At 40.7% G+C, this 14,987-nt stretch overlaps 1 protein-coding gene across 1 annotated transcript in view; it reads left to right on the top strand.

Annotated features, from left to right (window-relative positions):
- tp53inp2.L (tumor protein p53 inducible nuclear protein 2 L homeolog) overlaps positions 1–2,913 on the top strand; it is a 16,499-nt gene extending 13,586 nt beyond the window's left edge. The window contains exons 3-4 of the mRNA XM_018235207.2: positions 772–1,075; positions 1,564–2,913. Coding sequence (XP_018090696.1) covers positions 772–1,075; positions 1,564–1,813 — 554 coding nt within the window. The 3' untranslated portion in view covers positions 1,814–2,913. The remainder of the gene's footprint in view (positions 1–771; positions 1,076–1,563) is intronic.
- Positions 2,914–14,987: the final 12,074 nt, after the last annotated feature.

The raw sequence follows: 14,987 nt of genomic DNA, 5'->3' as shown, positions 1-14,987 counted from the left end.
AAGTCTGTAGAAGGGTCTGAAAAGCCGTACTAATGAAAATAAGGATATTTTGAGCTAAAAAAAAGGTAGCCTTCAAGAGGGAACAAATTATAAGCATTTATTGTAGTATAATAGATTCAGTAGCAAAACTGCTTAGATTATAACTATCTACATCAGCAATGCTATGGATTCGGTCCTAAAAACAGGCCCCTATGCTTTTACTTGGGTTGTAATGCTGACATTCAGACTTATTCTATGTTCCCTAGTAGGTTAAGAAACCCTGATCGGAACACAATTTAGTGTTTCCTGGTATCCAGAACCATTCACACCGTGTATGCTTAAAAATCCTCTTCTATGCCTTTGCATTCTGTATAAAAAGTCAGTAGAGCAGTAGGTGGCTTTTCTAAAGACCTTTAGAGAATATTTATTGTGATAAAGCAGTCTAGCAGCTCCAAATCATGTATAAAGGCAGATCTATGGAAGGGGTATTTTCAGTCTTACTGCATGTTGTTAATGGATGGCATCCTTGGGGGATGGCACCCTCGTGGTATTGTCATCTAAGCATGCAATATCCTGACTGCTAGTGTCAGCATGCTGGAAAATGTTGCCTGCTATATAATTATTTCTGGCTCTATGTAGCAGTAAAGTTAATGTCCCCATAATGGTAGTGTTAGTGACTTATTGTAAACTAATAACTCCTTCCCCATCGTTTCTCCTCCCCTCCCCCTCCCTGGCATTGTATGTGTGTGCCTTCCTCTGTCCCCTACCCTGGCATGGATTTGCACATTCCAGAGAGCTATGACTTAAGCGGGAACGATGTGGCACAGGAGCAGGAGGATGATACCACCCCCAGCCCGCTGCCCCACTCCCTGGCTGAGAGGATTGGCTGGTCCATCCCACCCCACCCTCCCCAGTCTATGGACGAGAGTTGGTTCGTTACCCCTCCCCCCTGTTTCACTGCAGAAGCACCTGGGCAAAACGAGTTGGGGACCAGTCCTCTTGAAGACCTTCTTATTGAGCACCCCAGCATGTCTGTCTATATCACCAATGGAAGCATTGTGGTGGAAGAGGACACCCGAGAATCACCCAGAGACAGGTAAGGAATGCCAGACTGAGTTATTCTTCTCAATCATTTTTAAATGGACAGCAAGATTTTGGGTTCCCTTTCGACAAATGTCACCAGGGTCTTCAGTGAGTTTGCTTGGCATCTGTTAAGAGATAATATAAAGAAAGAATTGTTCAGTGTACCTTCCTAAAAAAGCAATACGTTTTCCGAACCAAAGAGGTGTGATTACCAAAATAATGTGTTATAGAAATGAAAAGAAGTAAAACCCCTCTCTATTAAGAGATGCCAATGACTGGGGGGGGGGGGGGGGGGCTGTACATTATGGTCCAGATCATTGTGGATTGTATAGCTGAAGTGAAGCATTCCTCACTAGTTTTCGGAAATTCATGAATGATGGGCAAGTGCTAGGGTAATTAGAACTTTCTGATGGAACTGTATATACATGTGGGGCAGTAGCATGTTCATAAGTGAAAGGGTAAAAACTAAAAAAAAAATTATAATTCTTACCATCTCCACAGGTCCCCATCTAAAACAAGAGTGGAACGCCGCACCCCTCACCACACCACCTCCATCTCTGCCAAAGCTGCCATTCTGGGTAAGGTAGGCCAGGCCTCCCGGATCCAACGTGCCAAGGCTCTTGTGGACAGACGCAACACGAGCCGAAAGAGCTTGAAGCGACAGAACCTGGCACGGGAGATTCAAGGACGCTCTATGACACGGCACCACAGCTTCATGTGCCAACCCAGACAGCGCCAGTGCAACCACTGATCCCTCCCATCTGCTGTTTACATAAATGTGGGCATTATCTCTACCTAAATTCTTCCTCTCGTGTCTATTGGGTTAACATCAACCTCCCTGGCTTCTACTACCCCATCTTTCAAGATCAAAGAAAATTCATCCCCCCCTCCAGTTCTTTGGTAATAAGGACTCCCCAGTACAGAAGAAATGCTGAAAGTCCCTTGAGATCCTGGCAAAGGTGCAGAGGACTTAACCACTTAATTGGTAAAGACCTCTGAGCCCTTAGAAAAGAAGAAGTCATCTATTCCCCCCCGGAACTTGTGTAGCTTCCAGACTGCCTTTGAAGCCAGCATTGTACAGTACCTTGTAGCCTGCCCATCTAAATATCAATCACCCTCTCTTTCCGGTTCTACGTACTCATTGTCAACTGAGGGTCAGAGCTAGGACAGTGTTGGCTTTTTTTTTTAATACACTTGTTTTTAAAATGGGTCTAGTTGTGCATTGTGGGAAACCATACATGCAAAGTGAGCTTTATTTTAATTACCAGGAAAAAGGTGCTATGTACATTTTAACAGCTTCCCACTGAACAAAACAGTGGCCATTTCCCCCAAAATTTCTTTTTTTTTTTTTCTTTATCTTTTCTTTAAATTCCAGTTACCAGCAAGATATAATGGGTAAACAAAATGGCCACACTCATGCCAACCATGTTTGTGGTTCAAAAACCACTGTAGAACCTGTTTCTTACAGACCTTTTTAACTTAGAGGGGCTTGCAATGCTCCTTATTAGTGGAACAGGGGACGCAAGTTGAAGAAGGCAGGCGGAAGTAGGATAAAGGGTTAGCCAGGAGGGAATGGAATTCTGGGAAGAGAGGTATAACTTAGGGTGTGGGGTTTTAAATCAGTGATGTAATAAGGAATCGGAGTAACATGACTGGCAGGGTTGCTGTAAACATTTTGACATTGATTTTAAAGGACAAGGAAATCAGATTTTGCTACCACCACAGCAGCCATCCTGATCTAAATCCTTAACTTTATTTTGGCCATTCCGCCATCTTTTCTGCACTTGTGCAGTGGTATGTGCTGTACCTTTTATACCGAATATTAAATGGAAGGTACATCCTGGTTATGAATTGGATGTGTGTTCCTTTTAATTAGAGAGCGAGTAATTATTTTAATTCAACATTTTTGTGCATTCTAAATGTATGTAAATCCTCTTCTTTTAAGTGTGTTGAGGTTGTTGGTGGCAGGAGATAAATTACTGAGACATATAACTTTCTTTTACAGCAGCCCTGTTTGGGGTGGGATTATGGGAGATTTGTTTAGGAGCATTGCAAGTCCATCTAAATGATCAGGGATTTAAAATTGAAACTGATAAATGATGCATTTTGTTAGAGAGTTGTGCATTTTGTTAGAGAGTTGTGGGCTACTGTATAATGTAAGTAAATTCCTACCAGGACATGAATTATTGGGTCCCTCTGCGATATACCCTGACCTCCAGCCTGTAGATTACCTGGGCAAAGTCAGACAGCCTGTGAGTACTATCCAATTTAAAGGAACAGTAAAAAGTGTTTTAAAGAAATTACAATATAATGTAGTGTTTCCCTGCTCTGGTAAAACTGGTGTGTTTGCTTCATAAACTCTACTATAGTTTATATAAACAAGCTGCTGTGTAGCCATGGGGGTAGCCATTCAAGCAAAGGATACACAGTAGAGATCATATAAGTTCTGAAGAATCCCATTGTATACTACAGAGCTGTTCTGTTATCTGCTGTGTATCCTGTGCCTTTTCTCCTTTTTCAGCTTTGAATGGCTGCTCTAGGGCTACACAGCAGCTTGTTTATATAAACCACTGTAGAGTTTCTGAAGCAAATACACCCGTTTTACTAGTGCAGCACAACACTACATTATATTGTTACTTTAAAACTATTTCACTTTTTGGTGTTACTGTCCCTTTAATGTGGTCTGCCTACCAGCAGATTATCAGGGCAGGCTCTGTGCAGGGTTTAGTACAGTGTGATCTCCTGACTGCAGATTATACAGCTAACACCATTCTGTGCTGCAGTAAGGAGATACCACTGACATTATTACCCCTATGCTACCTTATAAATGAAAATGCCACCATATTCAGACAGCAGTTATGTTTATGGCCCGTTTTCATATAGGACAAAGAAGGCTGGGGTGCTATAAGAGTTGTATATTAAGATAATGTTTATTAGTTATTTATGTAAGGGGTAGCCATCTTTTGATCCTTCAGCTATTATCAAGAGAAGTTGAGGGGCCTGATTGCCTAGGGCCTTTCATCATGAATCCCGCACCCCCCTCTTAGATCAACACACAGGTCAAATGTAGACTTTTTTTTTTTTTTTTCCTTTGCACAATGTCCCAAGAATTCAGCCTTGCTTTATACAAGCTCTAGTTATTCAATTTACCTGTATATATCACAAACTAAACGGTGCTTACTATAGTGACTTTCATTAACAGTGTGTAAATATTTTAAAAAATCAAAAAAAACAAGCACGTGTGAACATTCTGATGATCGCATTTTGACGACTGGAGTTTGCTGTATTTTGTGCACGACAAGTGTGATACTGTTATTTGCTCTGCTTCATAGGTATGGGATGAATGGATTGTGGGATTTTTTTTTTTCTTTTACCGTGAAATGCTTCAGATTTGAGGTGTTTTTTAAAGGTTTTAATGCATGCATGGAAAAAATGTAAACACCAGTGTGGACTCAGGGACACTATCTGAAATTCTAAAAAAAAAAAAGTTTGTTGTTTTTCTGTAGATGCATTGTTAATTTTTTAAGCTATTTAGATAGGAAATTGAAGGACTTGCTGGTTATACTTGACGTTAACACTTTCAGTGATGGAGATGTTGCCAACCTGCTTCCCTGTGATTAAAGACATTCAGGGGGCATTTACCAATATTGGGTAAGACAGTCTCACTGCCATAATCCACAACATCCAATCAGATATTTGCCGTGCATCACTAAAGCTTATTCCGGATTGGTTGCTATGGGTTCCCAGAGAGAGGCCGTATTGCCCAGTCATAGTAAATGAACCCCAGGGTAATATTAACACGCAAAAAAAGAAGAAACCTTTTTCAAAGCAGCAGAACATTCTTTATAAATGCTGGAACTTTCCCCACATGCAGCTGTAAATATATCTACATACCCTTTATAGAACAGCTTATCTATGTTTTATTTACCTTGCATTGGTTGTTACCTCTTTCAGTGCCACAGAGCCCTGTGGAACTCTGACACTAAAGAGGTTAAAATATATTTCTGCACTGAAGAATTACAGTCCTCTGCCCATCCCAGTCTGCTGCTGCTTCTTCATGAAAACAACACTCTTGCTCAAATCTAAAACAGCTCCGAGTACAGATTGTTTCCGCAGCCTGTAATAGTTATATGGTGCCTGTTGGAAAGGAAGCAGAATTTTATGGAAGGTTACCCTGGTGAGCAAGCAAAGACAATGTTTGCACTGGTAGAGCTTGAGCTTCTTGCTTTTAGTAGGCTAGTTGTATGGAGCATTTTTCATTTTTACTCCTAACTGACTGAGCAAAGCAGAGAAGTGAGTGTGGTTACATCAAACGTGGTTTGGATCAGTAGTCATGAGCTGTTCTTGACTTACATCTCCCAACTAATATGGAAAGAGGGTTGATGGGAGTTGTATGTCAGTGGTAGTTCCAGTACTGATTCATTCCTTTGATTACCTGCTCAAAAATGATCTGTTATTCTTAAAATGGCCATACACAGGCTGATAAAAGCCCTCTCCCCCTCCAGGCTAAATTAGCAGGTATTGGTTCCTGTCCAACAGCTTTATATAGTTGAATTAGAGGCAGATGTTTATCAGGCAGATCATGCTGTGCAAGGAACACATCAATGCACTGATTTGTTCCTTCCCTTCGTGTAAGCATAGGCAGGGATTTAAAATAGGCCCTGGCATTTCAAGTACACAGAGGCCGAAACAGCCCATTAAATAGTGACATCTTACAGCAGCCCCTCTGGAAATTGCCAGAATCCACAGATTGCCAGTCCGAGCCTGTGCATAGAACTACATTTAGGATATTCGGTAATTTGACTAAAACTCAGCACCTAATAGTATGCATAAAACTATTTCTCTTTACACAGGTATTTTAAAAAAGTGCAGACAAATGATATACGATATATTTTAGGCTGGATGTTTAAAACTTAGTCAGGAACATTGGCTTCAGGTCTAGTAACCATTGGCATAACTGCCATAGATTAGACCCCAAAACCATAGGCGGCCCCTGGCTTTCTCATGTTAGGCCACTGCTAATAACCTATAGTAACAAACGCCAGTAGCACTTACTGGTCTGCATTTTATAAAGGAAAAAATTGGTCTTTTTAAAATATATTTCATTAAACAGCCCATATTTAAAACACCGTTTGACAAAAATTAAGCCTTTTCAGGAAAAAGATTATGCAAGTTTTGATGGCAGCGCTTCAGTTTTAAAGGAGAATTCCACCCTAAAGTAAAAAAAAACTAGCCTAATAACTAGAAATAACGCAGGTTCTGAGTTTAACCAGAAGAAGCGTTGTCTCTGTCCTTTCATTGGCTGATGTAACCTAACTGTATGTATGCCCCTAGTTTGTGTGTGAGCGCAGTGCTTCATACTAGCCAGAGGAGGTGTATAGCAGCTTAAATAAATATTAATCACAAGCAGTTAATCTGCGTCAGAGTGCTCTCCTCTCTCCTACTGAAAGTTCACTAGCCAGAGGAGTTTAGTACTTAAAGGAGAATTAAACCGTAAAGTAAAAAAAAAAACCCTACTGCCCTATCCTCCATCCAACCCCTCCCCCCAGCCCAGCTGTTACCCCTGGCAAATGCCCCGAAGTCTTTACCTACCCCTCGGTGCAGATTCTGTCCAGCGGAGTTCACGACAGCCATCTTCTGTAATCTTCAGAATGAGATCGGCACTTCAGCAATTACCGTGACTTTCGTCACATACGTAGTTGTTGCGAAACAGAAAATTTCTCCAACTGAAATACGGGCGTTCCTGAAGATTACTGAAGAGAAAAAGATGGCTGACATGAACTCCGCTGGACAGAATCTGCACCGAGGGGTAGGTAAAGAGTTAGGGGCATTTGCTCGGGGTAACAGCTGGGCTGGGGGGGGGGAAGGATGGAGGATAGGGCAGTAGGGTTTTTTTTACTTTACGGTTTAATACTCCTTTAAGTACTAAACTCCTCTGGCTAGTATGAGGCACTGCGCTCACACACAAATTAAGGGCATACATACATGTTAGGTTACATCAGCCAATGAAAGGACAGAGGCAATGCTTCTTCTGGTTTAACTCAGAACCTGCGTTATTTCTAGTCAGAAGTTCAGGGAGGGAGCAGAGCATCACAAAATGGCAGCTCAAGGTAAAAAGAAATATTTACTGTTATATGCCAATTCAGTGCTATTAGCATAGCAATTACTGTTGGCAAAAAATATTGTTTTACAACGTATGACCTGGTTTAGGTAGACAAATAATGAGACTCCCTGTATGGGGAAATGAATGTTTACATCATGTCCAGTTTCTCTCCTATTTTTAACCGCTGGAGTTTCTTCAGAATGTAGTAATTGAGCTTTATGATTTATTTCATGGTGCCGGGGCAAATAGCTTATACCAGCTGCAGACATGAGTTGCCCATTGCTTGTTCTCTTACATAGTGTAAGCTAAGCACTGGTTACCTGCTCCAGGGCCATTTCTGAACCCTGCGGCCGATACAATGCCGTCCCTTCTCCCTTCCCTGTTTAGAACCTGAGGGAGGGGGGGGGGGGCACATTGGAAGCAGTAGAAGAGATAAATATCCAGTTAATGTATAAATATTTTTTGGTTTCTAAAGTTACCAGGGTGTATTTGCCTCACTTGTGGCACTCTTCTCACTTTTTCCCATGGCAGGGTGGCACTACCCTGTTCTGTTTCCCAGCTGTAACTCTCTGCATACACAAGCTTTAGCTTTATATATACTATGTAGTTAGAATGAAATTTGGCTTTGGTGAGGTAGCCCTGACATTCCCACATGTAGGCGGGATCACTAGATCGGATAACAACAATGGCAATGCAGGCCATTGGAGCAAGGGCTGCATTAACAAAAAGCTGTTCCAGTGGAATTATTAAATCTGCCCAGTCAATATCTGCCCATTTTTAGGACAGATGTTGGTCAGGCAGGTCTGTCAGAGGGTCACATGCATGGGCCAATAAGCTGCTGATGTAAACCAAATCAGCCATTTTATTGGCCGTGTATGACCACCTTTATTCTAAAGGGCAAGTGAACATTGGGATTGGTAACTTGAATTAAAAAGGCATTTCCTTTGACTGTCTTGTATTACATGAGTCTGCTCTCTGTTATTTGGTAGTTTGGAAATTTTGGTAGCTTTGTGACAAAAATATACTATCAAAGGTCGCACTTAAAATCAATCCTCTATGTGCAAACTATTTAGTATTAGCTTTTCAGCAGATTACACAACAAAACATTATTCTCATGGAGAAAGCAGTTGGCATTCTTGCTGTGCCCTCAGATTGATCTTTAGGTGTGCTTTGCCAATGGAACCAACTGATTTTTTTTGCACTAGTTAATTCAAATGGTCTGTCCATATATTATTAAAAGTTGGCTCCACCTACTCGCCTATTATTTTGTTTGCGTCCCATGGTATAACTGATCCATTGAATCCAAAACAGGAAGGAAAAATCTCATATACACATCTTGTTACAGGCCCGACTCACTAACTTATAGTTCTGCTTAAAGATGCCTAGATAGGAGGAACACCTCATATGAATTACTGCTACTCATCACTCTGTGTCATGTTGTAAAACGATGACTAAAACAGTTGTACGATTTATATAATGATTCCACCCAAAGGTCTGTAGTATGTATAGTGACCTTGAGCAGAAATTTCTTCACTTCAGTGCCAGTTGCCTGTACCTACATGGTACACTACTACTACTACTACTACTACTACTACTACTACTACTACTGGGTGAGGTTTTTGACACTTGAAATGCATTCTGGTCATTTTGTTGCCCACCAGCAATGCTAACAAATGCTCTACAGCTACAAGGTTGGCGTGTGTGTGCAGTTGCTTGTATAATGACAGTATTGGAAAGGCTTACAGATGTTGGGAGAATATGTTGCTATTGCCCTTAGGACTGAATTTGTGGTGCTTTTAAATAAACATCTTCACAGTATTAGTTGCTTCTAAGCACAGCATATTTGAGCATATGTCTTACTTTGAAATGCTGATATTTGTAGTTATATAGAGAGATGCCTATAATATCTGATATTTATCTAAACGCAGTGAAAGGCCTCTTTGGACAGCAATACGAGGAATACACTATATATGTTGATATATTGAATTGCCACTTGCATGTGCCTTTAAAAATAGATTTTTGCATGTGTTATAAATCACAGGTTTATAAGCTGTCTCCTCTTGGATATTGGGCTTTAGTGAGCCAGAGTTAAAGGTCCTGTTCTATGTAAAGCCTGTAGGGATGTTTTAAATGGCGCCATCATTCACATTTGTCCCTTCCTTGAAATACATTTATTTAACACTGGGAAAATCCAGTACCAAGTTTTTTTTCACGAGTTAACAGAGCAGAATGTACTGTAAGCTTTTTTTTCTATTCAAATGTTAAATGGTGATTTATTTCTTGCATTTGCAATTTCTGTATCAGCTAATATAGGTCTGTCCTCTATGTTAAACAAAAAAGGCGCTAAATTATCCTATGGTTCCTAAATATTGCTGTATGGGTTGGGGGTGGGCAGGAGGAAATCTAATAATGTGCACTGAATGTGGCATTTAGATAAAGGCAATGAGTTGCCAGATTGATTCTTTTCCTCCCCTGAGTTAAGATAGGCATATGTGGCCCAATTAAAAGGTGCAGACTCTCTTCAGAATAAGTAAATGGCTATAGGGCCATGTATGGGGGTTCTTTCCATTGAATAAAGAAATCCAATGGCACACAGGATTAATGCAAGCAATTCTGCCTTGCGTGTTTAATGTGGAGTGCAACGTTCTTTCCGTTGGCCTGTCTGACCAATACCTAGCAAAAAAAACGCTAGCAAATAAAGAAAATTTAAAGTTCCTACCCAACATGTAGGGGCAAATTTACCAAGGGTCGAATATCGAGGGTTAATTAACCCTCGATGTTCGACTGCCGAATTGAAATCCTTCGACTTCGAATATCGAAGTCGAAGGATTTAGTGCAATTCGATCGAAGGAATAATTGTTCAATTATCCTTCGATCAGAAAAACCTTGGAAAGCCTATGGGGACCTTCCCCATAGGCTAACATTGGCCTCGGTAGGTTTTAGGTGGCTGAAGTAGGGGGTCGAAGTTTTTTTTAAAGAGACAGTACTTCGACTATCGAATGGTCGAATAGTTGAACGAATTTTAGTCTGAATCGTTCGAAGTCGTAGTCGAAGTAGCCCATTCGATGGTCGAAGTAGCCAAAAAAAACATTCGAAATTCTAAGTTTTTTTTCCTCTATTCCTTCACTCGAGCTAAGTGAAATGGCCCCTTATAGTTGGACAGGACAAGCTCAGCTACAGATGATAAAGATATTATCTTGCCTTCCATCCCATTATACTGGAACAGTAAAAGCCACACCCTGCATGGCAAATTAACGGTTTATATGGACGCATGCCGCAAAATTAATCTAAATTACAAATTAGCCTTTCCTTTTGATATTTGATACACGCATATATTAGTGTGTTTGGCTTTAAGGTGCAACAGTACGTCAGTGTATTATCTTTAGCGTATATCAGTGATAAAAAAAAAAAATTGATTGAAAAGCTAGATATCATCCTAGGTTCTGCAGACAAACCATAACGAGGCCTTTACTGCAAGGGAAAAAGAAAAAAGCCACAGACACTGCTTATTTGGCTAGTGACCAAGGTGTCATAGATTCCAAAACATATTTCAGCAGCACTCCGGTTCAGTGAAAATATAATTGATTTGTGCAACAAGTGAAGCCACGTTTCGGGCATAACCAGCCCTTTATCAAGCAGGGCTGGTTATGCCCGAAACATTGCTTCACTTGTTGCACAAATAAATTATATTTTCACTGAACCGGAGTGCTGCTGAAATATGTTTTGGAATTTGGATTGGACCTGAGCAGACAGAGTCACAGTCGGCACCCGACGCTGCAAAGTGCGGTGAGATTGATTGTGTAGCACTACTTTCTGTGTATGCAAGGTGTCATAGATGTTACTGAAGTGGCACGACTTCAGAGTTTCACCTCCATCTCTCTCACCAGATGAATAAAGAATCCACATATTGCATCGTTTATTAGCAACTAATGTAGAAGCATGTTGTAGAGTGCATTGGCGTTATGTGGCAAACTGTTAATTCACCCTGTAGGAGAGGGATTTGTGTGTTTGTTTATACAAGGATGAGACATCAATGCTATATGACTTTAAATTGTTAAAAGAAAACCCTTAAAAAAACTTAATGACTATATATACATATATATTGGCCCTTTACCTTTTTTAGTACTTGCTTGTATGTAAAATAATATTTAGTTATCAATATGTAATGCAATTAATAGAATCTAAAATTACACGTCATAAGGTGAAGCCTTTAACCCAGGGTAGTGCCTGACCTACAAGCACCCATGCCCCTGCTTTAACCCATCATATGCCTTACTATAAGATTTTTTTCTTCTTCAGTAACTTGTCCCTTCTGAGTAAAGGATGTGTCCTGCAATGCTGTATTCTCAAATGCACCAATTGTGCTTTTGGACCTGGGCAGTGACCCTCTTGCACAGAAAGGGTTTGTGTATGTGTATCTGTGGCACAACGTACACACAAACTTTTTGTCCCCTGGAAGGGAGAACACGTTGCCCCTCTGGTGGAGTCAAGGTTTTTAGTGACACTTAGCTCCCCCTAAAGAGGGGATGGAATTTAATTCTAAATATAGTGTGTTAGCTCTTAACGTGTGTGTAGGATGATGCATAATCTCTTGTGGGTATATAACAGTTGTGTCCGTGTTTCAGACTGAGCACAGATAAATTATCTTGGTGTGGCTGTGTGCGTTGACATTTTATTTGTATTTTGTTTGAGAGGGGCTGTTGAACTGTAATGTTTGTCTTTAACTGAACAAAAAAAATTATAAAAGGATAAAACACAAAGGATTAAAAAATTATTTAAAGTATTGTCTTGTCTTTTTTTTTATGAGGAAAAGGGTTTCTTTCACATGTATTAAAGGACCAATAACATAAAAAAATTCTATATGATAAAAATAATGGCCATGCCCTAATAATGCCCTATAATATACATAGCGTTTTTTTTTAAAAAAAATCCAAAATACCCTTTCTCCATTACCTTGGAAAACGGCGAAAGGGTGACCAGTTCGCCACTGCGTACGAGCTCTCGACGCTGTTCCTCCACAAAGCGTCGGAAGTCAGGAACAAGAAGTCGCACACACAAGAGTATCGAGGTAGATCAAGAGGCAGAGCATCTGAACAGGCAGCGGTGAGCTGAGGCTGCGGGTGGAGAGAGACTTTCTTTAAAGGAGCACTAAAAAAAATGGTTAGAGTTAAAGGGATACTGTCATCGGAAAACATGTTTTTTTCAAAACACAGCAGAATTCTGCACTGAAATCCATTTCTCAAAAGAGCAAACAGATTTTATTATATTCAATTTTGAAATCTGACATGGGGCTAGACATATTGTCAATTTCCCAGCTGCCCCTGGTCATGTGACTTGTGCCTGCACTTTAGGAGAGAAATGCTTTCTGGCAGGCTGCGGTTTTTCCTTCTCAATGTAACTGAATGTATCTCAGTGAGACATGGGTTTTTACTATTGAGTATTGTTCTTAGATCTACCAGGCAGCTGTTATCTTGTGTTAGGGAGCTGCTATCTGGTTGCCTTCCCATTTTGTTTGGCTGCTGGGGGGGGGGTAATATCACTCCAACTTGCAGTACAGCAGTAAAGAGTGATTGAAGTTTATCACAGCACAAGTCACATGACTTAGGGCAGCTGGGAAATTGGCAATATGTCTAGCCCCATGTCAGATTTCAAAATTGAATATAAAAAAATCTGTTTGCTCTTTTGAGAAATGGATTTCAGTGCAGAATTCTGCTGGAGCAGCACTATTAACTGATTCATTTTGAATAAAATGTTTTTTCCCATGACAGTATCCCTTTAACTACTCCATATGTTTGGGCTTTTGTACAAGTAGGGTTGCCACCTGGCTGGTATTTTACTGGACTGGTTTGTAAAAATGATGGTTGATCCCAATGTTATTAATAGGGAAAAAATAAATATAAAGGAAGGCCAGTATTTTTTATCTGGAAAAGGTGGCAACCCTATGTACAAGACAAGGCCCAGGGCTGATCATCAGGGAAATTCAGGTATGGGAACCTGCGGTAATCCAGGATAATGGGTCTTTCCGTAATTTGGATCCCCATCCCCCATCTCTTGCCTTGAACCACCATTGTGTGATGGTCTGTGGGCTGCCTCAGAAATAACCTGAACAGAAATACTACAACTCTTAACAGGAAGACGTGTGGAAGCAAAAGACAGAACTCTGCCTGTTAATTGGCTCATGTAACCATACTTGGCTTAAGTATGGTTTTTTGGTATGTTTGTGTTGACAGTGAATTGTACTGTCCCAGGGGGTGGCCCTTGTTGTTTAAAATGGCAATTTTCTATTTATGATTACCCAATGGCACATACTACTAGAAAAGTATATTATTATGAAAATGGTTTATTTACATGAATCAGGGTTTTACATATGAGCTGTTTTATGCAATATCTTTTTATAGAGACCTACATTGTTTAGGGAGTATAGTTTTCCTTTAAACCCAGTAGGATTTGTTTTTGCCTTCAATAAGGATTAATTACATCTTCTTTAGGATCAAGTACAAGGTACTGTTTTATCATTACAGTGAAAAGGAAATATGTTTTAAATTTTGAATTATTTTATAAAAATGGAATCTATGGGAGATGACCTTTTTGAACAATGGATTTTTGTATACGAAACCTATACGGATCCTATACCTGTACTGCAATCGGGATGGGTGACAGAGGATGCCTAAGAGATGTAAACACTTTGCAAAGGGGCCAGATTTGTGGGCAAGTGGATGTGGTTTTAGCATAATGGGGTGTGAAAGGGATGGGCCATACATTCATTGCATTTTCCCATCTCCATTAGCAAACACCATTGTACTTTGTCCCTCCACAAAGGGGTCCAGGTGATCAGTAGGTTAGTAATTAGGTCCCTGCAAACTAAGTATGGGGCTCCATGATTCCTGACAGGCCACAACAGCCCTTTAGTAGTTAAGATCTGTCCTTCCGAAGATTCACTGCACATGCTTTGGGCTGATGTACAGTCTCTGGAGCTTAGGGACCGACTGACTTTATACAGTATATGAGATAACATTTGCGATGGAGGGCAGATTGCTTATGTTTTCAAATTCAAATTACGTGACTGCTTAGAAACCACACATTTTGCATCAGATTTTAATAATCAGCCCTGCGGCATCTGCTTCTGCAAAAGACATATCCACACTTTCAGCATCTCGGCAACAACATGGAAACAATGACCTTGTACTGTGCCACTGACCCTCAGCAGATGTCCTAATAAAATCAATGATGGGGAGCTGATTTGAAGGGGATCATTACTATTCTAGGGCTGCTGAAGTTCTGGGCTGCATACAAAATTTCTCCATCGTCTACTTGGGGGACACTGGAACAGTGCGGTATAGCTGGCACCACTAGGAGGAAGGACACCAAAAAAAAAACAACTAGTCCTTCCTATGCCTGCTATACCCCCCACTGCAGGCAGAGCAAGCTCAGTTTCATTGTGTCCTCAGGACATTAGGACATCCTCAGCTCCTTCTCAGGAGTTAATTCACCTTTTTATTCAATTATTATTACTGATTATTGATATCACAGAAGAGGGACTGGACATCTACACTGAGTAGACTGTCTCTATCGTCCACCTTCCAACACCAACGGGGTCAGTAAGTGCTCTTGGCACAGACCAGTAGGACACTGTCCATCCTTGTTTCCCTAGGGGAGGCTTTACTGGCCAGTAGACAGAGGCAGAAGTCGAGTCACCTACCAGGTAAGTGGTGGACTCTCTCTGTACCTGCTGCATCCTAGTGGTGCCAGCTATACCCCACTATTCCTGTGTCCCACAAGCAACTGGAGATTTAACGGTGAGTACACAAAATCTCCTTATCAC

The sequence above is a fragment of the Xenopus laevis genome, chromosome 9_10L (assembly GCF_017654675.1).
Source record: "Xenopus laevis strain J_2021 chromosome 9_10L, Xenopus_laevis_v10.1, whole genome shotgun sequence".
Lineage (NCBI taxonomy): Eukaryota > Metazoa > Chordata > Amphibia > Anura > Pipidae > Xenopus > Xenopus laevis.
The sequence above is the reverse complement of the archived record's forward strand: the minus strand, read 5'-3'. Positions and strand labels throughout refer to the sequence as shown.